This window comes from Antechinus flavipes, chromosome 2, assembly GCF_016432865.1.
Source record: "Antechinus flavipes isolate AdamAnt ecotype Samford, QLD, Australia chromosome 2, AdamAnt_v2, whole genome shotgun sequence".
Lineage (NCBI taxonomy): Eukaryota > Metazoa > Chordata > Mammalia > Dasyuromorphia > Dasyuridae > Antechinus > Antechinus flavipes.
In genome coordinates, this window is record NC_067399.1 from 398,981,770 (window position 1) to 399,007,931 (window position 26,162).

A 26,162-nucleotide genomic window follows, 5' to 3' on the forward strand; every position below is an offset into this window, starting at 1 on the left:
TGTGATGCTGCAAGGGCAAGCCTACTAAAGACAAACCAGTAATAAATCCATACCAGTGGGAGCTCAATAAATTAGAAGACCTAATTTCAAAGGATTCTTGGTGGGAAGAAAGTACTAAGAAAGATAGAGCTACATGGGTAGTAGGGGCAGGGAAGACTTCTCATGGTCTTTGTTTTTTGGTTTTTTTGCATTGGTTTTATAGTTTACAAAGTATTTTCCTCACAACAATCCTATCCTGTAAGCAATGCAAAATTATTATCATGCCTATTTATAGATAAGAAAATTGCAGATTCAAAGAGATTAAGCAATTTTCCACACAGCAGTAAGTTGAATTCAGTTCTCCCAACATCAAACCCACTGTTCTTTCCAGTACAACATGGATAAAGCACCAGGTCTAAAGTCAGGAAGAACAGAGTTCAATTCCTGCCTTAAATACTTACTAGCTGTGGGACCATTTATTTACTGCCTCAGTTTCCTCAACTATAAAACAGGGATAATAACAGCACCTACTCCCTAGGGTTGTGAGGATCAAATGAGATAATAATTGTAAACTGCTGCCAGTGCCCAGTCCACAGTAAACACTATATGAATGTTAGCTATTGTCATTAGCTATTACTTCCAATTCACTCCTCCTAACAAGTCTTTTTCTGGGACAGGAGCCCAGGGCTTTGTCTGCCAAGAAAAGTTACATACTTTCTAAACCCTCGGATCCATGGGCAGTGAGCATGCTGAATGTTCTTTGCTCCCTTGAGAAACAAACCACCCTTGGCCATGGGATCTGCAGCCCTCAAACCACAATCCAACCCCAGTTGCCCAAATCCCACTCCAGGTATTACTTACAGAGATCCAGGGGTGCTTGAGGGCTTCAGCAGCTGTGATGCGCTTGGAGGGGTTGATGGTGAGCATTTTATTAATCAGGTCCTTCGCTTCTGGGGTAACCGTGTCCCATTCCGGGGATGGGAACTGAAAGGGGCAAATGGGCCAGGTTTGGCTAGCCTGCCACAGGCCATCCCCTGCAATCAGAACAACTCCTGCCTGGCAGGGGAGCAGGCATAGGAGAGCCAGGGCCCAGAGACCCTTCTTGTGAAGTCTACCAGAGACAAACAGTGGCCACTTGCAAGGGCAGAATTTCAGCTGTCTCTGGGAGAGCATCCAGTGCCAACAAAAGAGGGAGATGAGGAATGAGGTATTTTCTCTGTACACAGCACCCTGATCTGAGAAGCACACTTTAAATTTATTATTTACAATCTGGCATCTGTCTAGCTGAGAGTGAACAGAATTGTGAAGAAATCCAGAAAGAATGTGGCAGATTAATTGAAAGGCCTGAGGATGTTTAGCTGAAAGAAGATTTAAGAATGACAGTCTTCAACATCATTTTCTCTGACTTGGATGGACACATAGATAGAATAAGGATATTGTGATAATAATACCATTAACAGCCCACATTTCTATGGCATCAAAAGCTTGCAAAAAAGCCTAGAATATGAACAGAATAAATTCAAATATAAAAATCCTATATTTGAGTCTATAAAATAAAAAGTGTAAAATAAAAATGGCACACTATGTGAAAAAGACCTACAGGTCTACATGGACCATAAATCTTAATGTAAGTGACTGCCAAAAGGGCTAATGGGATCTTGGGTTGTGAGAATTCTATTGCATTCTATTCAATTCAGTAAATATGCATCCATTGGCTGCTATGAGTAAGGAAAGAAAAACCGTGTCCAGATCAGGAAAGGTGATGGTCCCACTGTACTCTGCCCTGGTAGGAACACATTCTGATCACTGTGAAGCATCACACATTGATAAAAGAGAGAAACATCTGGACAATGATAAAGATATACAATGGAAGGAATAAGAACTGTTTGGCATGAAAAAAAAAGACTTAGTAGGGATATGATAGCTATTTTCAAATGCTTGAAGAGCTATCATTAGGATGAAGGATTCAACTTATTCTATATGACTCCTTTCATCTCAACACACAAGAAAGAACTTTCCAAGAACTCGGTGTGTGTAATAACGGAATGTGCTGCCTCTTGAGGAAGACATCCATCCCTGGAGCTATCCAATCAGAAGATTATTATCTAAGTGCCAAGTTTAATCATCAAAGGGTCCTTGCATAAAGTGGGAGATTGGGCAATTTGATTCCTATGAACCCTTGTTGTTGTTGTTCAGTCATTTTCCGTCATATCCAACTCTTCAAGACCCCATTTGGGGTTTTCTTGGCAGACATACTGGAGCAGTTTGCCATTTTCTTCTCCAGCTCATTTTTAATTCTTACGCTGACATGGCTTTGCTACCATATGCAAGCACTTTATCCTTTCTATGTCTCAGTTTTCTCATCTTTAAAATGAGACTATTCTAAATGAGCTCATAGAATTAGAGAATTTCAAAACTGAAAGTCAACAAGTCAAGTTAATAAGCATTTAAAATTCATGTGAAACTCTGAGTGCCCAGAATTTTTGTGTTTTGAAGATTATTTGAAGAGGACAGAGATGTATCCTGAAATCAAAGAATCTCAAAGGCTGTCTAGTCCCAACCCCTCCTACAAAAAGGAGTCTCTCTCTTTAACGTACCCAACAAGTGATTGACTAGCCTTTGAGCCAACTTCTTGGGGCATCTTGTTCACTTTGAAAGAGCTCTGTTTACTAGAAAACTCTTCCTTAATCAAATCTACTATGTTGCCTCTTTATAGCTTCTACCCATTACTCTAAGTTCATCTCTTCAAAACTTTGAAGGCAACTACTGTGCCCCAAGAGGCAGCTAATTAGTGTAGTGAATAGAGTTGTAGAATCAGGAGGACCTAAGTTCAAAGCCAGTCTTAGATACTTATTAGCTGTATGACCCTGTAAAATGAGTTGGAAAAGGAAATGGCAAACCACTCCAGTATCTTTGCCAAGAAAACCACAAATGGACTCAGGAGGAGTCACACATAACTAATTGACTAAACAATATCATGCCCCATCATTTCCAATTGGCCCCCAAGTCTTTTCTTTTCTAGACTAAAAGTTCCCAGTTCCATCAAATAATTCTCAAGTGGCATAAACTAAAATTTCTTCTGGAAGTCTGTCATTAGAGTTTATTAATTGGGGAAAAAGAGAAAAGGTGAATTTTTAGAATACCCTCCAGTTCACCTCTAACACCTCCTTCATTTCTAGGTCTTATGATATTATGACTAAATTATCTCTAGGCTTTCATAATCAAGAATGTCATTGCTAAATCTTGGCTTAGGTTGATGACAAATGTATATATGTAAATGTGTGTCTATATATCTCTCTGTTTATATATGCAAAGAAAATGAAAGTCCCCTCTAGGTTCTACTGGATTTGTACAACGTATGCAGCCAGGAGAGTTGATATATCAATCAATTAATATCTTCTCTCTCTCTCTCTCTCTCTCTCTCTCTCTCTCTCTCTCTCTCTCTCTCTCTCTCTCTCTTTCTCTCTCTCTCTCTCTTCCCCCATCCCATGATCTCATCAACTCCCATGAGTTTCATTATCTCTATGCAAGATGACTCACAGGTCTATATCTCTAACCCTAGACTCTCCCTCACTTCAGTATCACATCACCAACTGCCTACTAGATATTTGAAACTGGATATCCCAGAGACACCTCAAATTCAATGCAGCCAAAACAGAATCCCTTATATTCTCCCCATCCTTGTATCCAACTCGCTTATTTCTGTCAGGAGTGCTATCATCACTCCAGTCTCAGCTATATGATCTCAGCTCTACCCCTGATTCTTTACTCTCCCTTACCTCACATATCAATAAGTTGTCAATTTTAACAATTTCTAACTTTACATTGCTCACATTCTATCTTTTTTCTCCATCACAAGGTCAGCACCTTCATTCAAACTCTCATCACCTCTCATGCAGATAACTCCATTGACAAAAATGAAATAATCCCTATTTTTAAGAAATTTAAAACCTAAGGGAGAGACAATGTATACCTATGTAAGTATGCACAAAGTTTAGAGATAGGGATTGGACTTGTTATGTTATTGGACCTGGATTCCCAGGTGGATGAACTCCCTGTACAATGCAGAGTTTCTCTGAAACTCTTAGAGAGTTCCTAGAAAACACTAAAAAGTTAAAGGACTTGCCCAGGCTTATCAAGTCAGAATGTGTCAGAGATGGGACTTGAACTGAGATCTTCCTGGCTTCAAGGCCAGCTCTTTGTCGATTATGTCAAAATAGAAACAATATAATATAATATAACAAAATATGCAAAATAAAAATGTAATGGGGAAGGAGTTCACGGAAGACACAAGCAGCTGGGAAGCAAAGGAATAGGAGCCCTACTTGGAGATTCACAAAGAATTAGCCCCATCCCTCCAAAACCTTGAAAGCAATGACCATGTCTCCCTTAAGTGTTTCTCCCAACCATTCCCAATTCCTCTAATCCTTCCTTTTATGACTTAATTTCCAGATTCTTCACCATCACTAAACTTTGGGGCAATCAACTTTGACCAGGAGAGTATTTCACAATCGGAAGGACAGTACTTTGGGAGTTGTACATGATGTAATGAAATTATTTTTTCCTTTGCATGAGTAAAGATGGTATGCTCTTGTTTCTCTTTGTGCTATTATGTTGCTAGTGAATTTATAAAAATATGTTCCATCAGACTACCAGAGAGAGATTTCTGAGATTAGAGTAAGAAAGTGAGAGAAGTTCCAAAAGGAATGAGAAGGAGAACATACCTTGATCAGGAAAACCAGCAATTGGATGAGGAAAAAAATATCTGTAGCTTATTAGTCTTGTTATCTCAGCTTTGCAAATGAACTGCGATAGAAAGGGAGCAAGGCTAGAGAAGGGAGCACCAAATTTAAAATGGAAAAGAAAGCCAACTTGGGTTTAGATGCTGGGGGAGATACATGTCTTTGGTACCTCTCTGAAGGAGCATGGCGCTTGTTCATGTGATGGAGCCAGGCCCAGATGCTTATTACATGAGAGGAGAAACTAGACAGCTCTGGCAGTTATAGCACCCAAGTAGCTAGATTAGGCATATTTTAGAATGAGATTCCTGAGCTCTCTAACTCAACAGTTCTATGCTTTATGAACTTGTTTTGCTGTATGGGTCTTTATCTTGATTGCTAATGAAGTCCTCTTGAAAAAAGAAAGAAAAACCAACTTCTGTCTTGAATGTGCTAAGGGAAAGAAGTAAGCACTTATATCAAGTCCAGTAGAAGCCAGAGGAAATCTGGGCACACTAGAGAGCAAGCAGAAATGGATAGCAGTAGATAAAGGGCCATCTCCCCTTTCTTCCCTTGTACCCCACACAGAGATCTGAGAGATGAGACATTGAAAAGAAGCTTTAGATAGGCTTGAATTTTATATTTGGCTGTACCCATCCTCCTCTTAGTGCAAAGATTCTTTACAAAGGATACTAAATTCTTGCCGAGTTCATAAGGATTGATGGCAAGGTAATATCTGGATCTGGATTTGTCAAGGGCCATTTTATTTTTTAAGCACTATCTTGAGCTCATTAAAATATTACCTTTACTATTCTAACTACTAAAATTTGTTGTGTTCACAATGTATGCTGTGTGCCTAGATCCAAACCAGCCTAAGAACAAAGACTTGGGTATCTCTATGCAAAGGCTGAGAGCTGATTACAGGGATCTTACTGTTCATAAGTCCCACTGGGGGACCATGTCTGGTTGAGAAATAGCAGGGTCAGATTAAAAGGACTGTAGCAAGTCTAGCACACTAATAGGGTCAAGAAGAAGCGGCAGGATTAAGCAATACTCACATCATAGGCTCCAGCCTTGATCTGCTGGTATAGTCGGTGTTGGTCCTCATCCCAGAAAGGAGGATATCCTACCAACAAGATGTATAGGATGACACCTAGGAAAAAGGAACAAGACTGTGAAATACTGATATCAGGAATAGTAGGAAATGAGCAGGATCATATTGATGGATGCAACAACTATGGAGGCAGATGATAAACTGATTACCAAATTCAGTGGTCTTATATCAATTTTCATCTTCCTTGCTCTCTCAACAGCAACTGTCACTCTTTCTGGACATGCTCTCCTCTCTTAGTTACTAGTATACTGCTTTTTTTGTAATCCTCTCTGATCAAACTTTAATTCCTCTAGTTCCCCTTTCTCTTCTTGCCCCTTAAATAGAAGTATACACCAAGATTTAGTCCTAGCCAACTGCTATTTTCTCCTTACATTCTCTCTTTTGGTGATCTCTTCCATTTCCTTGAAATATAGCTCTGAAAAAACAGGTTTAAAAAAAAAAGTTCATTGCAATTTATCTGGTGCTGCTCGAATGCTTTTAAATCCAAATCACTCTGGCTTTCAATGAATTGCCAATAATAGACCCCAGCCCAAGCCTCTGTTGATCATTGTTTGGGTTTTGATGGCTTAGAGAGAGTGAAAATAGCAATTGTTTTCTTTTCAGTCCAAAAACTTTGCGGATTTTCTCTTCCCAGAGGGATAGTTTTGCAATGGTAAACTATGGCCATCTTATGTCTCAATTCTCACCTAGCCTTTTGTCACTGAATGGACACTGACTCAGACAAACAGTCCAGGAAAAGACCTCAATTTTAAAAAGCCAAGGTCATCTACTACATCCTGGGCCATGGCCAGTCAACTAGACTTTTGCTTTTGTCACTCATCTCCAATGACTCTGGAAGAGAGACTGAGGCTGATGATTTTGTTCTATTTTGTTTTACTTAAATCCAATTCACAAACAAGTCATCACTCTTCTGATGCCATTAGCCCTCTGATAATGAAAAATGAACAACAATTTCTTCAATGGCTATTATCAGCCAGAACAAGCATAATGGAAAGAGTCCAGAAAATAATGTTAGAGGACCTGGGAGTCTACTGTTTCTGCAATATTGAATCAATCACCTTTCTTTCTTTCTTTCCTTTCTTTTCTCTCTTGCTCAAGACTTAAATTTTCAAGTAGTTGTTCAACATCACAAGTTGGATATTGCTGGGATCTCAAGTTTATTATCTTTAAAGTTGGATACATTACCTTCCTTTAATAATCCATTTTTCTTCTTGATTTTCTATTTCTGTCAATAACAACTCCATTCTCCCAGGCACTCAGACTCAAAATTTGAGTCATCTGTGACAATTCCTCTCTGGTCTCACAAACCAAATGAGTCACCAAGACCATTGATTTTTCCTTCATAATCTCTCTCGTATTTATCCCTTTCTTTCCATTCCCCCTGCAACCACCCTAGTTTAGGACCTGTTATTCTTGGACTATCCTCATAGCTTCTTCCCAGTCTACCTGTCTCATCTTTATTTAGTCCACCTTATATGTAACATATATATGTAAATTATAGTCATTTTATAACATAACACTATATGATATGATATATAACAAAATATTCTTCCCAAAGTTATGATAATGTCACTGAAAATCTGGGCCTTAATTCCCTCACCTGTAAAGTGAGATGGATTGACAAAATGATTTTCAAGTTTCTTTTTAGCTTGAAATCCCATGATGCTTTAGATGAAATCCCTATTGCTTACAGAACCAAATCCATACTCCTTAGCCTGGTGTTTCAAGTCCTCTATCACCTAATTCTAACCTTTTCTTTCAGCTTTAAACCCCACCATTCCCCAAATTCCCTGCCTTCTCCTGCCATAATGTCTTTGCTCACATTGTTCCCTATGCTTGCAATTCCTTTCCCTCTCTCTCCATTTCCAACTACCAAAATTCAAGACCCAGCAGCTCGAAGCCCACTTCTTCCATGATGCTTTGCCACATTACTCAAAGGGAGTCTCTCCTTCCTCCTCATCTGAATTCTCTATCATTGATAATCTGTACAGTTTGTTTTATCAGGTATCATATCCTGCCCTGAATTACAGCTATTAGTGAATGTGTATCTCTTTGATTAGAACAAGCTCCAGAGCATAGGGACCACACTCATTTATCCTTGTATCTCCCCCAGGCTTTAACACACAGTAAGTGCTCAAGAAGGAGCAGGAAATGGCTAACCACTCCCTTATCTTTGCCAAGAAAACCCCAAGGGATCTCAAAGAGCCAGACGTAACAGCAAAATGACTGAGCAACAATAACAACAAGAAATTCTTCAAGAAATGTTTACTGAATGAATGAATGAAGTCCATAGCAGTACTAGTAATAAAGATTGTTGGAAAAGTAATGATAGAGAAGGCACCTTCATCTGGCTGGCATGGCAAGCAGTGAATAGGGCAGAGAAGGGAAGGAGACTGGGGGATCACAAGGGATTCACTTTGCTCACGACAGCACACTTAGGTAGACCTTCTTGTCTGTGTCTGTGTCTGTGATCCCTGTGGCCTGGACAACTACAATCATCCTACAGGTTGGCAATGTTGCTTCCTGGCCCATAGGACCACACATTATGTGCATTCTCATGAATGCCTCCTTCCTTACATACCCCTCATAGGATGTTGTATCAGGCACAATAATGACCCATGGGAAGATATAATGCTCACATGGCATAGTATTCTCTTGGAGTAGTAGTTCCTGAGGTAACTAAATGGCACAGAGGATAGAGAGTTGGACTTAACTCAGGACTAAGTTTAAATTCAGTCTCAGAAACTTACTAGCTGGATGATGTCAGACAAATCTCTATCTGTTTCTTCCGTTATAAAATGGGGACAATAATAGCAAAGGCTGTTGTGAGGATGCAATGAGAAAATATTTGTAAAGCCCTCAGCATCTTACCTAGCACATGGTAGGTGCTTAATTAAGCTAGCTATTATTTCTAGTATTATGACATAACTTCAAGTGGGGTTCTGACAAGAAGAACAGATGGGGAATGTGAAGCTCATGAATCATAGCAGACAACATGAGAAAATCATACAGCACCCTCTGGATTATGTGGATGACTTTTTTAGTACCTGGAACTCTGGCCATCATAAGCTAGGGTAGAATACTCACTCACTTGATCTGTAATAAGACCAGAGAGCTCTAGTGGGCACCATGATTTCTTCTCCTTTTACTACTCCTTTTGACTCCAAAGATTAAACTTACCACATGCCCAAAGATCCACAGGCTTCCCATATGGGTCTTTTCGGAGAACTTCAGGAGAGAGGTACCCTGGTGTCCCTGCAAAGCCTGCTCTCCACAAAACAAGACAACAAATGAACAAAAACAGATGTTTGATTTAATCTTAATAATCTAGGAAAGATTTCTACTAAAACTATGAGACATAAACTAACAGTGACTTCTCCTTTCCATAGCCATCACCCTCATTTATCCCCCTGAAACTTAATACTTAGACTATTAAAATAATCTCTCAACTGTTCTCCCTACCTTCAGATTCCTTTGCCAATCCATCCTATACATACCTAATACACAGCTTTGACATCATCACTGACCCTGCTCAAAAACTTTTAATAGTTCCATATTACTTATAAAACAAAAGTCCCAAATCTTTGATCTGGGGAAGATTCACAAACAGACGTTTCCCCACATATACCCTACTCCTCCAGAAGTATCCCCAGTTTGATATTGGATAGCATAATCTCAGAAAACTGTAATTGGGAAACCTCAGTCTTGTTTATGAATGATAGAATGGTCTAGGGAAAGGGAATCAAAAGAGAACTAAATCATTTCCATTCTGAATTTCTGTTTCCCACCTTTATTTGGGGAGTAGTGAGTACTGTCATGATGGAAGAATTATGGGAAAAGAATGAAAACAGAAGGGAAATCCACCAGATCTTCTACTATGGCCATTCTATTTATTCTTTTTTCCTTTTTTTTTTTTTTTAATACTGTCTTAGCTCAATGGAACTTTGAAGCCGAGGCCTAAGTCTGCTATGCCTTCTGCTGTGGTCAAGAATGCTGGATTTCTTAAATCCTTTCTTAAATTTCTTAAAGTTAGGGTTCTAACCCTAGCTTTACCACTAACTCAGTGTGGTCTTGCTCAGGAATTTTCCCTCTATAGGCCACAATTTCCTCCTCTACAAAATGGGAATAATCTTTCTGCATGACCTGGCTCACAGGGTTATTATGAGGGTCACCTGAGACCAGATAAGAGAGGATCTTGAAAAAAAATAAAGTATTATACCAATGGGAGAAATTATTACTGCGCTATTGCAAAGACCTCAATAAGCTATTCTGAGTAGCATGGATCAGAGGAGATGGTAACAGCTGAGAGGGCTGAGTTGGTTGGGGTGCCAGATTTGCTTACTGGGCCCCAGCCAGACCGTGGGAGCCTCCAAAGCCTTTGCCTTCTTTCCACCTCCCATTGTCAGGGGAGAAGAGCAGAGGGAGAGCTGGGAAGGCCCTTCAAGATCACCCCTGTCTCCTTTACAGACATACCAACTCCATCCTTCCTCCAGCTCCCACTCACCAAACCACGCCTGCTGCTCCCCTTCCACCTCGATGGCCAAGCCAAAGTCAGCCAGCTTCACGGCAGCCCCCTTCAACTTGGAGGCAAGGAGCAGGTTCTCCGGCTTCACAGGAGAGTGGGTAAAGGGACAGACAGTCAGTCAGGGAACAAGCATTTATTAAGCATTTACTGTATGCTAAACACTGTGTCAAGTGATAGGGATACAAAGAGAAGCAAAAAATCCCTGACTTCAAGGAGCTGCTTACTGTTTAAGGTGAGATAACATGTAAGAAAATAGAAAGAACACACCATGAATAGGTAGATATTCAAGGAAAAAAGCAGATGTGAAAGAACCAAAAGGCCCTATGGCCAGGGCCACTCAAGGCCCTGATTTCAAGTTTGAATTTTCAAGAAGGGCCATCTGTATAGACAGGTAGAATAATCCCTACCACCACACACAGTTAATTTCTCCTTTAATCTTCAACCTTGAAACTGTGATACTGCTTCCTCCAGGAAGTTGTCTTTCATTACTTTTGAGCACTGAATGACCTTTTCCCTCAGGCTTCACATAGCAGTTTTTTAGTGACTAAAATGTGGTTTTAATGTATCATTTTGCATTAACTATATACATACATAATACTCCCAACTCATGAAATTCATGAAGATAAGGACTGCATATTATTTATTTGTTGAAAATTGGTATTGTTTCTTTTTTTATATTTGTACCCCCAGCATTTAGTACAGTGTCCGGTACATAGCAGACACTTATTAATTTATTACTCTATCTACTTTTAAACTCTTCCAACTGTTTCTCCCAGTACCCAATACGATGCTCTAAGTAGGCTATTAGATGAAAGTTTTTGTGATCTCATTGAACAAACGGTCCTAACCCAGAGCTATAACTAGAAATTCTATCACTCAGGGCAGATCCGGGTTTCAAGGAGAGAGGGAGAAATTCATGCAATGGCTAGCAAATTATTTTTCTCCTTTCCAAATCCCTGTGATTCAAAATTATAGGCTGCCTAGATGAAACCTCCCTTCCCCTGCTACTACTTCTCAACCCTTTATCCCCACCCCCTCAGCCCTAACCCTTCAGCATTCCCATACTGCTCTACCTTCCATATACCCTCTGGATCCTTTGTTTTATTGCTAACAAATTTCCCATTGTCTTATGTTTCTTCCATCTTCTTGCTTCTTAAGGCAGCCTAACTTTTGCCAGAAGATATTTCATCCCTTGGCTGCCTTCTTCATAATTGGCTGCACTTTCTCCTAAGCCCTTGCACACAGAGCTAGGGGAAAGAGAAATGGACATACTCCTTGCTCTCACCTCAGTAACTTCATGAGATTCCATCTATCCTTCTAAGATATTCCCTCCAGACCATGGCATCTGTTGCCCCCTAGCACCCGCTCATTCTCCCTCCTTTTCCAAGAAGTTCAGTACCTGAATCACAGTCTTCTCCACTTTAACCTCTGCCCTTGTACTTATAAACTTTAACAGATATGCTCTCTCAGATACCCCTATTTCCCCCAGAAATTTGCTCCTTGAAATGTCTCCATTTACTAAGACTGAATATACTATGAAGTGAGTCTCAAAGGCTCCTCTTTCATTGACCCAATGATGGGCATGAGGTTGTTTCCCAGCAACAAAGATAACTAAAACTGCATATCTGAAAGGATTTGAGACTATCTAATCCAACCCCATCATTTTATAGATTTGAGAAACTGAAACCAATAGGAATGAAACAAAGCAATCCAGTAGCTATCAAGGATGGTCATGGATATTGCTTTTCAGCCAGAGAAATCTGTTAGAGTCAGAAGGAAAATGGCTGGATGGGTATCCAGAGAAAAATCTAAGGCAGAACTCTTAGCTCCTGGGATTCAATCCCTATGGAATCTGCCCCAGTTACTATTGGCTATGAGCAGTAGCATGGTGTACAGAGAGTAACTGCCTCCAGAATTGCTCATTCACATGACCCCTGCATCTGCAGCTTCCTGGGGTCATGGGACTGATGCAAGACTCAGACAATATATAAATAAGGTCAGTTGGGATTCAGGATACATCCCTCTGTTATCACTCCCTTAATTAGTGACTCTATTGAGAATAGAATTCTGGACCTAAAGTCAGGAAAATCCAATTTCAAATCCTGATGTTGATATTCTAGCTCTATGACCTTTGGGCATCTTAGGGCTTGGAGTAGGGAAGCTTCATCTTCCTAAATTCAAATCTGGCCTCAGACACTTTCTAGTTGTGTGACTCTGGGCAAGTCATTTCACTCTGTTTGTCTCAGTTTTCTCATCTGTAAAATGAGCTGGAGAAGGAAATGGCAAACCACTCCAGTATCTCTGCCAAGAAAATCCCAAAATGGAGTCACAAAGAGTCAGACAAGACTCAAGTGACTAAGCAATAACAGCTCTATGACCATGGACAAATCTCTCTCTAAGTCTCTGTTTTCCCATCTGTAAAATGAGGATTATAATACATGGAAAGCTTGCATCAAAAAAACTGTTGTGGCATTCAGAGAAAGCCTTTTATAAATCCTAAAGCACTATATAAATATCAGTTATTATAATATATGCATTATATATATAGTTACTTGGTCTACTTTACATCATTACTACCATTTCTATCAATACTGTCTCCATCCTTCCTTCTATCATCATGGCCTCCATCACTACTGACTCTATCCTGCCTATCCATTATCCTAGTTTCCATCATCACAACCTCTGTCATCCCTTCTTCTGTCATCATTGCATCCATCATTACTATTTCTCTCCTAATAATAATAATAGCCTTCAATTATATAGCACTTTCAATTTTGCAAAGCATTTTAATCATGACAAACTTGAAAAGTAGATAAATATGATAATTCCCATTTTCCAGATGAGGACACTGAGGCTCTTTCCACTATATGACACCATTTCATTCCTGTCTCCATCATTGCTGTTTCCATAATCTCTGCTTCCTCCATCACCATCCTCATCACCTCTGCCTTCATTTATCATCGCTATAACAACCATGTATTATTTCATTGCTGCCCCTCTCATCTCCATCTCTATCCTTAGTGATTCCATTGTTTCTGATCCTCAATCATTCTCAAATACAGACCAGCTAAGATGCTGGGAGGCTCTCTCTTCACTAGGCACAGCTAGTTCCCTGTGGCCTAGCACACAACCACAGGTCCACTAGACATGATCTGGCCTAAGAGTACCTTCTTTCATTCATCAACAGCTCTGAAATCTGGAGGGGTAAGTCAAAAGTCCTAGACCCTTAAGAGATGACATAAGCTGTCTTGAGAACTGAATGTGAGTCAAAGATCTCTCTCTGAGACACTTTCCCCTTTTACTTTTGGGAACTGGTTTTTAAGCCCAGGCAGTTGATTTATAATTTCTCAGTGGTTGATTTCTGATTTTGTCTTCTGGACTTCTGAGTGGACCAAAGCTAACCTTCCAGCTGCCCAAAGATAGACTGGCCTCAGCTAAATATAGTCCCAGTCTGCTCAACTCACTAATGGCTCATTCATTCTCCCAGGACAGTGTTCCCAAAGAGTCTCCACTCCTGGTGCCGGAGGTGCCCTGGTTTGATGAATGTGCCCCTAATTATCTTTCTGAAGTGGCCTAAATTTGTGCTGCCTTTTCTTCATTCCTGCTCCTGAGCAACAGGCTTAAAATACCAGGGGAATGGAACCAGTGGGAGGGCTCTCAGTTCTCACTTGCTCAGTCTCCTAACCCAAGCTCTTTATGGGGCACACCCAGACAACGGGGTTATCAGGGAAGCCCTGGCTCACTAGCAACAATCAACACATTCCAGCACCAAAATTCTTATCCAGTTCTGGGAACCACATTTTAGGAGCAATTTTAGGAAGCAACCAAGATGTGTGAGAGGCTTTAAATTAGGATTATAGAACCACATTTCTAAGGATGGAAAAGCCCTCGGAGGCTGTCTAGTCCAACAATTTCATTTTGAAAAAACTGGAAGGCATATAGACCTGCATCTCACAGTAATACCAAGATTAGTTCCAACATTCCCATTTTATAGTTGAGGGCCTATTAACTGACATAAAATTACTAGTCCAAGATCACAGAGATGTGTCAGACTTAGGATCCATGATCTAAAAAGATCAATGAAAAGGTCTATAGATATTTAGCCTGGAGAAGAGAACACATGGGGGATGGTGAGGGTTTGGGGTGGGAAGGAAGAAATCAGAGAGACCATAATTACTGTTTCTAAGTATCTGACAGGCTGTGATATGATCAGACTTGGCTTGCTTAGCTCCCTTGGGAAGAATTAGTGCTAACAGGCAGAAGTTTTAGCTAGGCAGAATGAAATTCAAAATAAAAAAGGCTTTCTAACAATAAAGGTTATGCAGTAATTGAACAAACTGCCTCATCAAGTAATGAGCTCCCTGTCATTAGAGATACTCAGATATAGAAGATATGGGGCAGCTAAAAGGTTTAGTGAATGGAATACCAAGCCTGGCGTCAGGAGGAGCCGAGTTCAAATGTGGTCTCAGACAGTTGTGTGATGCTTGGGCAAATCACTGTTTGCCTCAATTTCCTCATCTGTAAAATGATCTAGAGAAGGAAATGACAAGCTGTTCCAGTGTCTTTGGCAAGAAAATCCCAAATGAATGTAAACTGATTGCATTTTTGTTTTTCTTCCCCGGTTATTTCTACCTTCTGAATCCAATTCTCCCTGTGCAACAAGAGAACTGTTCAGTTCTGCACACATATATTGTATCTAGGATATACTGTGACATATTTAACATGCATAGGACTGCTTGCCATCTGGGGAAGGGGGTGGAGGGAGGGAGGGGAAAAGTCGGAACAGAAGTGAGTGCAAGGGATAATGTTGTAAAAAATTACCCTGGCATGGGCTCTGTCAATAAAAGTTATTATAAAAAAAAAAAAAGAAAAGAAAATCCCAAATGGGGTCAGAGTTGGATTTGACTGAAATAATGCAATAACAATAACAACAAAATTCCTGCATAGAGTGACCTCTGAGGCCCGTTTCAACTCGAAAAAAGTCAATGCTTCTGCAATCTTTTATTGCAGGCCCCATGTTACTGAAAATTCGCCATACTGACTCAGGGTTGTATAGTGGAAGCAGTGCCCGAGCTGGCTCAGCAGGCCTTCCTTTCGCCATCGTGTGACTTTACACAGAGATTGGGCCTGTAGTCTCCTCCTCTGTCAGATAAGGGGATTGGGTTGAGGAGTTCTAAGGTCTCTTTGAGCTCCAAATCTAGCTCTGACGATAATGAGTCACTGAATCCATTTCCTCTTTTTTCCCTGATACCAGGGCCAACAAGCCAGAAGGCACAGACTGCAGACTTCTGCCGGCCCAAGAGGGCAAAACTAGAATTAATGGAGTGGAAGTTACAGAGCTAGATGGAAGCTACCGACAACTGACCAAAATATTGAGCTGTGCTGAGGGGAAATGGGCTGCTCCTGAAGCTCTGCAGTGAGATACCCGGGTGGAGATGCGGCAGAAAGGAGCGCTCCTCAGACCCGCCTGACCTAAAGGCGCTCCCTCCAGCTCGGAGACACTAAAGTGAGACCTCCCAGTCCTTGCCCGACCTCATCAATATGGAGATTCCCGAGCCGCCACGCCCCTTTGTGCGCCACGGCGGGGAGGGGCTGGCAGTCCGGGGCTCCCACCCCCTGCCGCCCACTTTCCTCCTGGGCTCACCTTCAGGTCCCGATGCACCACACCCATCTGGTGGCAATGAAGGACAGCCTCTAGGATTTGCTGGATGCAGTGACTGCAGGAAACAAAGAGATGTGCAGTCAAACTCCTCCAGTGCAGCAGCCGGGAGTCCAGGGACAAAGACCCCGGAGGCCGGGAGAAGCTCTGGCTCTCTTGGATGAGGCAGAGGGGCCCACAGAAGATAGTCAGAGAGGAGGCTGGACAGCCCTGGCCCGGGAATGAGTGCTCCTTACCAGACAGAGGATGGGCAGGACAGGCGCTCCCCCAAGATGCCTGAGAGCAGGCAACTGCCCATGGCCTCTCCCCCACACTTACCTGGCGTCAGCTTCACTGTAGTACTCTCGGGCCACAATGTCCTCAAACAGCTCCCCACCCGTGACCCTAAAAGCCAAGAAGGCCCAGAGTCAGTCATCCTCAAACAGCATAGCCCACCTCCTAGGCCCCACACACTAATGGCCAGTGTCATCTCCAGTTCACCCTGCTGCCAGTCCTGACTCCGTTCTCTCACTCTGTGTGTGTGTCTCTGTCTCTGTCTCTATATCTCTCTGTTTCTGTCTGTCTCTCATCTCTCTATCTCTCTCTCTCCTATCTCTTTCTCTCTCTTCTCTTCTCTTCTCTTCTCTTCTCTTCTCTTCTCTTCTCTTCTCTTCTCTTCTCTCTCTTCTCTTCTCTTCTCTCTCTCTCTCTCTCTCTCTCTCTCTCTCTCTCTCTCTCTCTTTCTCTCTCACACACACACTCACTCACTCACTCATACATGAGTACTAATTTCCCCCAAAGGCTGGTACTCCAGCAAAGTACAGGAAAGCACACAAAGAAGGGTACATAGCAGGAAAGCCAAGACTATCCCAAGCTCATCTGCTTCCTCCTCTTTCTCTGGCCCCTCAAGCTACAGCTCTCTTTTGTAGCAGGCATATATGGAACCAGTCTCCCCACTTGCAGCAATGGCTACAGTGCCCCTCTTTCTTAAATACACTCACGAACTAAACACAGCCTTTAGCATGTTTGCAAACACCTGTAAACACAATCGCTCAATACCAGGGGAGAGCTCTAGTCTCTTCTCCCCTCTGGGACTCAGTCCCTCCAGCCTCCCCATGGTACCAATACTCCCAGTGAGTTGGCAGAGCAAACAAAGTTCACCCCAGAAGGAAAATATTTTTTCATGAAATCAAAGAGCACAGACCCCTCCTTCCTTGATACTGAATCTTTCCTATATTCCTGGCCTCCTCTTTCAATTTATTTCACACTGGGATTTGTTCCTCTCATGGAAAACCATTCTCCCAACACTAGCTGTGTGATAGCAGACAAGCCACATAAATTCTTTGGGTCTGAATTTCTTATCTATAAAATGAGGGAGATCAAGCTCCATGAGCTCTAAGGGATCTATGGGCCCATGAGCCTATGAATTTACCAGGTCTGAGAGATCAAAAGAGAATCCTACAAACATTTCCCTCCCTTCCCCCTTCTCTCTCTCTTCTCTCTCTCTCTCTCTTTCTCTCTCTCTCTCTCTCTCTCTCTCTCTCTCTCTCTCTCTCTCTCTCTCTCTCTCTCTCTCTCTGTCTCTCCCTCTTTCTGTTTCTCTTTTTCTTTCTCTCTTTTTCTCTCTTTCTCTGTCTCTCTGTCTCTCTCTTTCACTATCTCTGACTGTCTTTCCCTCTGTCTCTCATTGTCTGTCTCATTCTCTGTGTGTGTGTGTATGTGTGTGCGCATACACACACACACACACACACACACACACCCCTTCTCCCCATACAGCAGCAAAGAGGGAGAGGATGAGCTAGAGCCTGAAACACAAAGACAACTAAACCACAATTAGTTCTTGTTACCCCAAGAGGCCAGAAACTGAGCACTGTGTCCCAGTCATTGCTAGTTGTGTGACCCTTGCGGTACTCTCAGGAGCACTTCTCAGCCTCCCAGGAGCCTAGTTAAATAAGAGACCAGCTAAGTCTACCATATCTGGCCCTGCTACCTTCCCCCCTGTCTATACTGTGTTGGCCCTGCCCAGTCCAGGACTGATACCAATGAACAACAGCAAGGGGTTCTGGTGGGTACTTACAGATCAAATATCAGGTAATGATGCCCTTCCTCTGATATGCTGTCATGGAGTCGGACTGCAGAAAGGGAGAAGGGAACAAGCATTTAGTAATACCTCCCATGTGCCAGGTGGTAGACTAAGTGCTTAACAAATGGTTACACATAACCAAAAATCCTTTTGCTCTACCTCTCCTGTTTTGTCCTTTTACTCTTCATCTTTCCCTCTCAACCTCAAAACAACAAGAACAACAACAACAGCACATAAATAATATTTAGTATAAATATAGGCCCTGTGGGACTGGGAAAGCAGGAAGGAATTGGATCAGGGTCTGTATACCTTAAAAGCAATATGAGATTGTGGAAATTATGCTGGATCTGATATTGGAGAGCAAGGGACCCTTTGACCTAGTCCAGACAAATACTAGAGCACTTAGGGAGTTGTTCATAGAATAGAGCCAAAATTTAGGTTTCTCCGTGATATGGAAATTAGACTCTTCTTAATCCCCTCCAGCCACAGAGGGCATAGGGGCTGCAAACTAGGCCTTCTAAAAGCTTTCAATCCTGGCTAGGAAGTACCCAACTCCTTAAGTTTGAAGTACTGAACCTTCTCAGAAGAAGAGACCCACAATACTTGTTAGGTTCCTATATGAACCAGATCCCTCCAGTCCAATTTCATGCCTGGCAGGAAGCTAGTTCTATTATCTCTCCCCTAAGAAAATATGTTCTCTCTCTTTCTGTGCTGAGGATGTTGGCTACAGCTCTTCCTGGAGACCCATAATTCCTCCCGGCCCTCTCTGAGCTTATGAAACCCAAAAGTCTGGATGCTGGATCATGGACTCCCCATGAGTGCTTTGTGATAAATGGGAGTGCAGAGCCCCAGCAAAACAAGGGAAGACTAGTACTAACAATAGTTAAATATCAATGTTAATAATGTTATTAGTAATATTAATAATAATTTCTATCATACTTCAAAATTTACAAAGTACTTTCTTCACAACAACTTTGTAAGATAGGGTAGTACATCTTATAGATAAGGGAATGGAGGCTTAGAGAGAATGGGATTTATCTGTGCTCTTACAATTTACAAGTTTTGGAACAAGGTGGATTTGCCTTCCTCCTTGGCCACAGATTACAACTTCAATCTTAGCAGCAAGAAGGATAAAGTAGGAGTGCTTGTGCTCTGTGTGTGTATACATGATGGTAGGGGACAGGTGGTAAAGAATAATATTCTTGTTCAATCATTTTTTCATTCTTTGTGAGCCCATTTGGGGTTTTCTTGGCAAAGATATTGGATTGCTATTTCCTTCTCCAACTCATTTTACACATGAGGAATTTGAAGAAGCTGGGTCACATAGCCAGTAAGTATCTGAGGCTGGATTTGAACTCAGGTATTCTTTACTTCAGATCGAACACTGTATCTGCTTCACTACTTAGCTGCTCTACAAACAAAGAGTCCCTAATTCTGGAGACTTAACACTCAGCTTCCCCCATTAGGCCCCATTCATGAAAGATCAGCACATAGAATGAAATAAGAGACTGAAGGGATCCTAAATATCATAGACTCATAGGTTTAGAGCCGGAAGGAATATTAAAAGTTATTAAGTCCAATCCTCATTTTACAGATGAGAACCTGAGACCTAGATGAAGTGATCATATAGCTATTAAGAAACCAGAGTAAATCCCTAATAGGGCTTTAATGACTAATTCTTCTCCACCAATGAGTATGGATTCAGAATCAGAAGTCTTGGAATTTAATTCAAGCTCTGCTATTTACTATGCTTGTGATCTTGAGAAAATTTATTTTGGGGCCTCAGTTTCCTTGCCTGTACAATGAAGAAGTTGGACTGGATTGCTTCTGAAGTCCCTTTATCACCCTATACCTTCATTAAGACCCTCATGGGATATCTCATGATGGTATAGAGGAGAACCCTCAGTTCTCAAAGGCCCTTCCATAACCTTCCATAATTATGAGTTTTAAAGCTATACAAGACTTTAGATGTCTACTAGCCCAATCCTTTCATTTTATAGATGAAGAAACTTAGGCTCAGAAAAACAAATAGCAAAGCTGGAATTCGAATCCAGTACTTCTTATTACAACTACACTGTGCTCTCCATATGCTATGCTAACTTATTTCCAGGCAGAGAGAAAACAGACTAGAAAGATCTCAAATATGGGCCCTGGGGCTGGACAATGAGCCTCTTCTCCAGATATCCACCTTCAGCTAAGTGCCATGAAGTCCATAATAGCTAACCAGGAAAATTCCTCTGCCCCTCAGGATTTTTTGTTAAAATCTTATTCTTAAGCAGGGAGGGGCTAGAACTACATCAGTGGTAAATGCACCCACACTGATGAAATCGTGAAACTTAAGCATGATATTTATGGTATTATAAACCACCCAGATTCCTGTACAGGGTGGGTGGGGGGAGTTGAGATGTAAAAACTTGGGCTAGATGCCTTCTAAGACTTGGTTCCAACTCTGAGGCTCTTAAGATTCTTCAGAAGGATTAATTGAAAGAATTTAGAGAGAATGCAATCCAACTCCCTTATTTTATTGTTGAGGAAAATGAAGCATATAGAGTGACTTGCCCAAAGGCAGCAAGAAATGGAGCTGACATTTGAACCTATAAGATCATAGGTTCTAAGAGTTCTCAGAAGCATATAATCCTACTCATATTTTATAGCTGAGGAAATCGAGACCCAATTAGGTTAAATGATTTGTCCAAAGTCACACAGATAAATAGAGATGGACCTAGGTATCTGAATCCAAATTCACTGTCCTACACTGTTGGATAGATTGCTGATTGAAGTGATTTATTTACCTTTGGACCTAAATCTCCCATATCCTTTTTTTTTCTCTACCTCCTGGGAATGCATGCTACCTTCTAAGTTGCTCAGAATAAATACAGCTGGAAACTCTGAACCTTTTCAGAAGAAAGGGAATCCATAACATCTGTCTGGTTCTTCTTACCCAAACCAGGTCTTCCCAGAACAATTCTTCTATTCCCATCCCCCAAGAAAATGTGTTCATGGACCTAGCCTCTTCCCTCTGCTGAGTGACTCCTACAGATCTCCCTGGAGGCTACAATTCCTTTCTGTACTCTCTGATCCATGCCCTGGCAACATGGCCTTGTCCATCAATGAGTAATCAGCCTGTTTGTGCAGCTTCAGGAAGACGTCCTCACTCCTCAGTCTCCAAGCAGCAGGGAAAGGGGAGGGAGGGAGGAATAAAAGGAGGTGGAAGTGCATTCTGGGTATAAATAGCTGATGGAGTTGTCACCCTCAAACACTGCAACTCTTCTGGGCGCCATCTCCACGCCCCCAGTTGCCCAGGCTCAAATAATACTCAGTCATATTTTTCTTCCTCTCCCTAAGCAACTCTATCTTCTCATGGTTTCTTTATCTGTCCTTTTCTCTCCTTTCCTGCCACCACCTCAGTTGCCTCTTCCTCAGACTATAGAAATAGCCTCCTCACTGAGCTTCCTGCTCTCCCCCCATCCAATCCATCCTGCAACCAAATGAATCTTTCAAAGACCCAAATCTGACCACATCACTTCTTTGTTCAGAAGCCTTCCGTGCCTCCCCATCTGCTACTAAACCAAGCCCAACTTCTCAACCTAAGGCTTTAAATACCCTGACCTCAGTCAACAATCTTTCTAGTTTTGGGACACATTGTTTCTCTATACAGGGCATCCCAAATGTCTTAGAACACAAGCTTTAAATTGCACTAAGACCTTTGGGGTACCCTGTATATGCTCGGCACTCCAGATAAATAATACTGTATACTATACCCCAAACATAAACTATGCTTTCCTGGCTCTTTTTTTTTTCCACACAATGATTCTTTGAGAATTTTTCCTATCTTTATCCCTCCTATTGACACTGTATCAATCTTTTAGAGTCAAATACCATCTCTTGCAGAAAAGGTAGAGCACTGGGCATGGAATCAGGAAGACCTATGTTCAGGCACTAATAGTGATGTAACCTGGGACAAGTTAACCTCTATTTGCATTTCAGTTTCCACTGCTGTAAAATGGGATATTTATAGCTTACTTACTTCAAGGGAATTGTTGTGAGGATCAAATGAGATATTTGCAAAGCATTTAGCACCACATCTGATAGATAGTTAAGAGTTTAATAAATACTTATTCCCAATAAAAAATTCTAAGCCTCAGTTTCCTTATGTGTAAATTGGAGATAATATAATGACAGTTGTTTCACAGAATCTTTACAAGGAATCAAATGAGATAATGCATGTAAAGTCAGAGGATCTATATAAAAATAAGCTAGCATTATTTCCTGATTCCTGAAAACAGGTACGATCTTTCAATCTCTATATCTCCTTATATTCCTTTTAACATCCTTCTCTCCTTCTACCTTAGACTAGTTATTCATTTTCATCAAGCAAGTGCTAGAGCTTGCTCTAACAGACTTGTGAGGACTGGTTGTTAAATTGTCAATGTAAGCACTTACACTTCAGAAATCAGCAATCTCTATAAATCAAGGTTTAATTTTTTTTGCTTCCTTGGTTGTCTAGACTTAAGAAATCGAGAAGAAAATGTTAATAATGCAAATTAAACTTAAAAGTATGTGTGCCTACTTTTTTTTCTGTTGTTAAATATTTGCCAGCCTACCCCTGTATTGCTCTATAAACATTGTTTGAGCTTAGCAGGAATACTGTAAAAAGCTCAGGGAATTAAGTTATAACCAGAATGGAGACTGGGTGACTGGAGGCTAATAATAATAATAATTCACGTTTCTAAGGTGCCTTAAGGTATGCAATGTGCTTTACATCCATTACCTTTTTTGAGCCTCACAACAATCCTGGTTTTATCTGAGAACTACAGAGAACTAGCTTGCTGAAGATAGAAACTATCTCGTTCATCCTGAGCCCTTCCCCCACAGCACCTTGCCCAGGGTCTCCTCCTACACCACACCCCCAGCCCCATAAATATCTTTTGAATGAGCAACTGAATTAGGAGAGTAGGAACCACAATAGGAAAAAAGGGAGACTAGGAGGAGTCAGAACCTAAGCCAGAGTTTAGGGGAGCTATGGCAACAGCCTGACAGGGTGGTGGGCAAGACTAGTACAAGCCCCAGACTACACTGGCTGACGCACCGGGGGCTTAATAGTAACGATACTAATGGCCTGATGTTTATACAGGCCCTGAAGTTTGCAAAGAACTTTACATATGATTGGATTGCTTATTGTCTAGAAGAGGGGGGATGAAGAGAGAAAGAAAGAGAAAGAGAAAGATGGGAGAAGGAGAGAAAAGAGGGGGGAGAGACAGAAACAGAGAGAGAGAGAGAGAGGAGAGAGGGAGGGGAAAAGAGGGAGGAGGGAAAGGGAGAGGAAAACACAAAGAGGGAGAAATGCATCAAAAAGGGAAGGGAAGGAGGGAAAGAGGAGAAGGAAGAAGAAAGGAGAGAGAAGAAAAGAGGGCAGGGAGGGAGAAAGAGAGGAAGAGCGGTAAGGAGGGGAGAAGAAAGAGGGGGAGAGAAAAGAGGGAGGGAGGAGGAGGGAGAGAGGAAAGGGAGGGAGGGAGGGAGAGAGAGAGAGAAAGAGAGAGAGAGAGAGAGAGAGAGAGAGAGAGAGAGAGAGAGAGAGAGAGAGAAATTTGGAGCACAAGGTTTTGCAAAGCTTGAAAATTATCTTTGCATGTATTTGGAAAAGTAAAATGCTATTTTTTAAAATGAACTTTATATATGTTATCTTATTTGATCTCCACACCAGTCCTGTGAGATAGGTATTTTTATTACCCATTCAGGAAACTTGAGGAAGAGAGAGACTAGGATTTGAATTCATATCTTCCTGTCTACATTTTGTACTATCTTGCTACCTGACAAATATCAAACCTTGACAAGGGCCCTGCTAAGCTGAAATCTCAGAGACCAAGAGGAAAAGAAAGGCAACAAAGTATAGGAAGAATGGAGGGGGAAGGATTTTTCTTTTCTATTGTGTAGCACCTAAGAAACAGGACTTTATCCCGAAGGCATGTTGAGGTGGCTGGGTGGCCTTATGCCTGCTTGGAGCCAGAAATACTTGAGTTCAAATCTTACCTCATAGGCAGCTAGGTGCTACAGTGAATAGAGAACCAGCCCTGCAATCAAGAGGACCCGAGTTCCGGTCTGCTTCAGACATTTAACTAGCTGTGTGATCTTGAGCAAGTCACTTAACTCTAATTGACCTCCCCTCCCTCCAAAAAAATTCTGCCTCAGACACTTACTTAGCTACGATACCCTAAGCAAATCGCTCTGACTCAGTTTCCTGAACCCTAAAAATGTCTCTATCTACCTCAGGGTTGCCTCAGGTTTGGAGGACAAATGGGGAAGGATGTATTGGACAACAGGGACACCTTCCAAGAGTGTGAAGCCAGAGAGAAAGACAACAGAGCGAAGCTTGTGACCGATACTTTGTTTTGAGAGTCAAGACCAAGCAGTTGGCAGACACAGGGATTTGACTCCAAGAAACAAGTTAAGTGGAAAGATAGGACTATCTTGTTCTGGATACACCTGGATCATCCCTAACTTGCTCTTATTGGAAAGGAAAATAGAAAGTAGAAAGAACATTCAGTTTGGAGCAGGAAGACATGAGGCTGAATGTCATCTCTGCGGCTATGAGCAAACCTTGCCTGGTTACCCCAACAAGTTTAGATTAGATACTCTAAATTGTTTATGTCAGCTCTAAGATCCTACAATCCAAGTCATATCTCAGATGTACCAAAACCTTCTCTACAAACCTATCAGCCAAGGAAAGACTAGCAATAACAATTTGGGAGTTTTCATCCTTGAGTGGACTTGGGAGGGGGCTATTCTTGCCAAGTTTCCCATTCTAGGTTAGATGCATTTGTCATTTCAGGTAGCCTACCTTCCCCAGATAAGTAACCGAATTGCTACCCTCTCTTCACGCTTCTCTTTGAGGGCTGGGGGCTTGCTGCAGAGCTGGGATGGGGAGGGGGTGCCAGCTATATGCGAGGGTGGGTGACAGATTGACTCAGCATCACTGTTGGTGGGTTTGTTGTGTGGGGGGGCAAGGGGGGTACACTGGGAATTTTTTTCCCCTTTAGGGACTATTTTAATCTTTCTCGGAGCTTCAGGAGTTTTCCTGAAACAGCTTTTCTGAAGGAGGCTGCCGGCAGGCGTAGGCTGGGCGGAAAAGGCCTTCTCTTCCCCCCCCCTCCCCACCCCACCCCCAGCTGCTTCTTAAGGAATGTGGCTGCCCTCCACCCCCACCTAAGTCCCCTCCTTTCCCCCCTCCAAAAAGTCCAAAATTACCTCTTCATCCCCCCCCCCAATTCTGTCCAGGACTTACCACAATACCAGGAGACACTAGCCCCATCCTCACTACCCACTGGCACCCCACTCCAGCCCTAATTTTTTCCTCTTACCCACAAGTGCAATCTCTCTCAGTTATCCCTCCCTTTGGTGGAGAACAAGGAAGGGCAGATTTCCTTACCAATGTTTGGATGCTTCAGCAGGCGGCAGATGCGGGCCTCTCGCTCCAGCTTCTGATGATCTGAAACACAAGGAACTCCAGGTCAGATCTATATTGGGTTGGACTGTGGGTGGGAGAGTGAAGTGGATTTTTCCTCCCAAGGACCAAGTGGTCTCCTCATCTCCCCTCTAAACCCCTAAACTCTCTGTTTCACTATAGGGGAGGAGAGAGGAGAGAAGGGAGGAGAAAATAGGGTTTCATTAGCTTATCTCTGAAGACCCTTCTAAGCTCTAACATTTTATAGCCCATTCTAAGATTCCCTCCTGCTCTCACAGTCTCTATCCTAAGGTCCCTTCTAGCTTTGAAATTCTGCATTCTAAGGTTCTAATGATACTCAGCAAACATAGCCTAAGAAAGAGGCCATCTCTTACCAGATTGTAAGCATATTTTCCAAGGCTTCCCTACTCTCTAATAGTCTTTACCCCAGAGCTGCTGAAGCTCTTGGGTGCTTGTGGGGCCAGATATTGGGAGGTCACCTCACTGTGGTAAGGCCAAGTCTGAGTCCTGGCTAGATAAACACAGGATCAGTAAGCTTGGGAAACTAGATAATCTCTATAGCCAAATTAGAGAGAGTTTAGGATAAGATACCTGTGGTAGGAAATTTGTTTTACTCATTCTTGGTCACCACTTGGAAAATTTG

At 41.9% G+C, this 26,162-nt stretch overlaps 1 protein-coding gene across 3 annotated transcripts in view; it reads right to left on the bottom strand.

The window, feature by feature from the left end:
* CAMK2A (calcium/calmodulin dependent protein kinase II alpha) overlaps positions 1 to 26,162 on the bottom strand; it is an 81,022-nt gene that overhangs the window by 33,387 nt on the left and 21,473 nt on the right. For all 3 annotated transcript variants that reach the window (XM_051978699.1, XM_051978697.1, XM_051978698.1), the window contains exons 3-10: positions 25,484 to 25,543; positions 18,052 to 18,106; positions 16,314 to 16,379; positions 15,981 to 16,053; positions 10,316 to 10,418; positions 8,992 to 9,075; positions 5,756 to 5,850; positions 841 to 963 (exon numbers count right to left, since the gene is read on the bottom strand). In XM_051978699.1, coding sequence (XP_051834659.1) covers positions 841 to 963; positions 5,756 to 5,850; positions 8,992 to 9,075; positions 10,316 to 10,418; positions 15,981 to 16,053; positions 16,314 to 16,379; positions 18,052 to 18,106; positions 25,484 to 25,543 — 659 coding nt within the window. The remainder of the gene's footprint in view (positions 1 to 840; positions 964 to 5,755; positions 5,851 to 8,991; positions 9,076 to 10,315; positions 10,419 to 15,980; positions 16,054 to 16,313; positions 16,380 to 18,051; positions 18,107 to 25,483; positions 25,544 to 26,162) is intronic.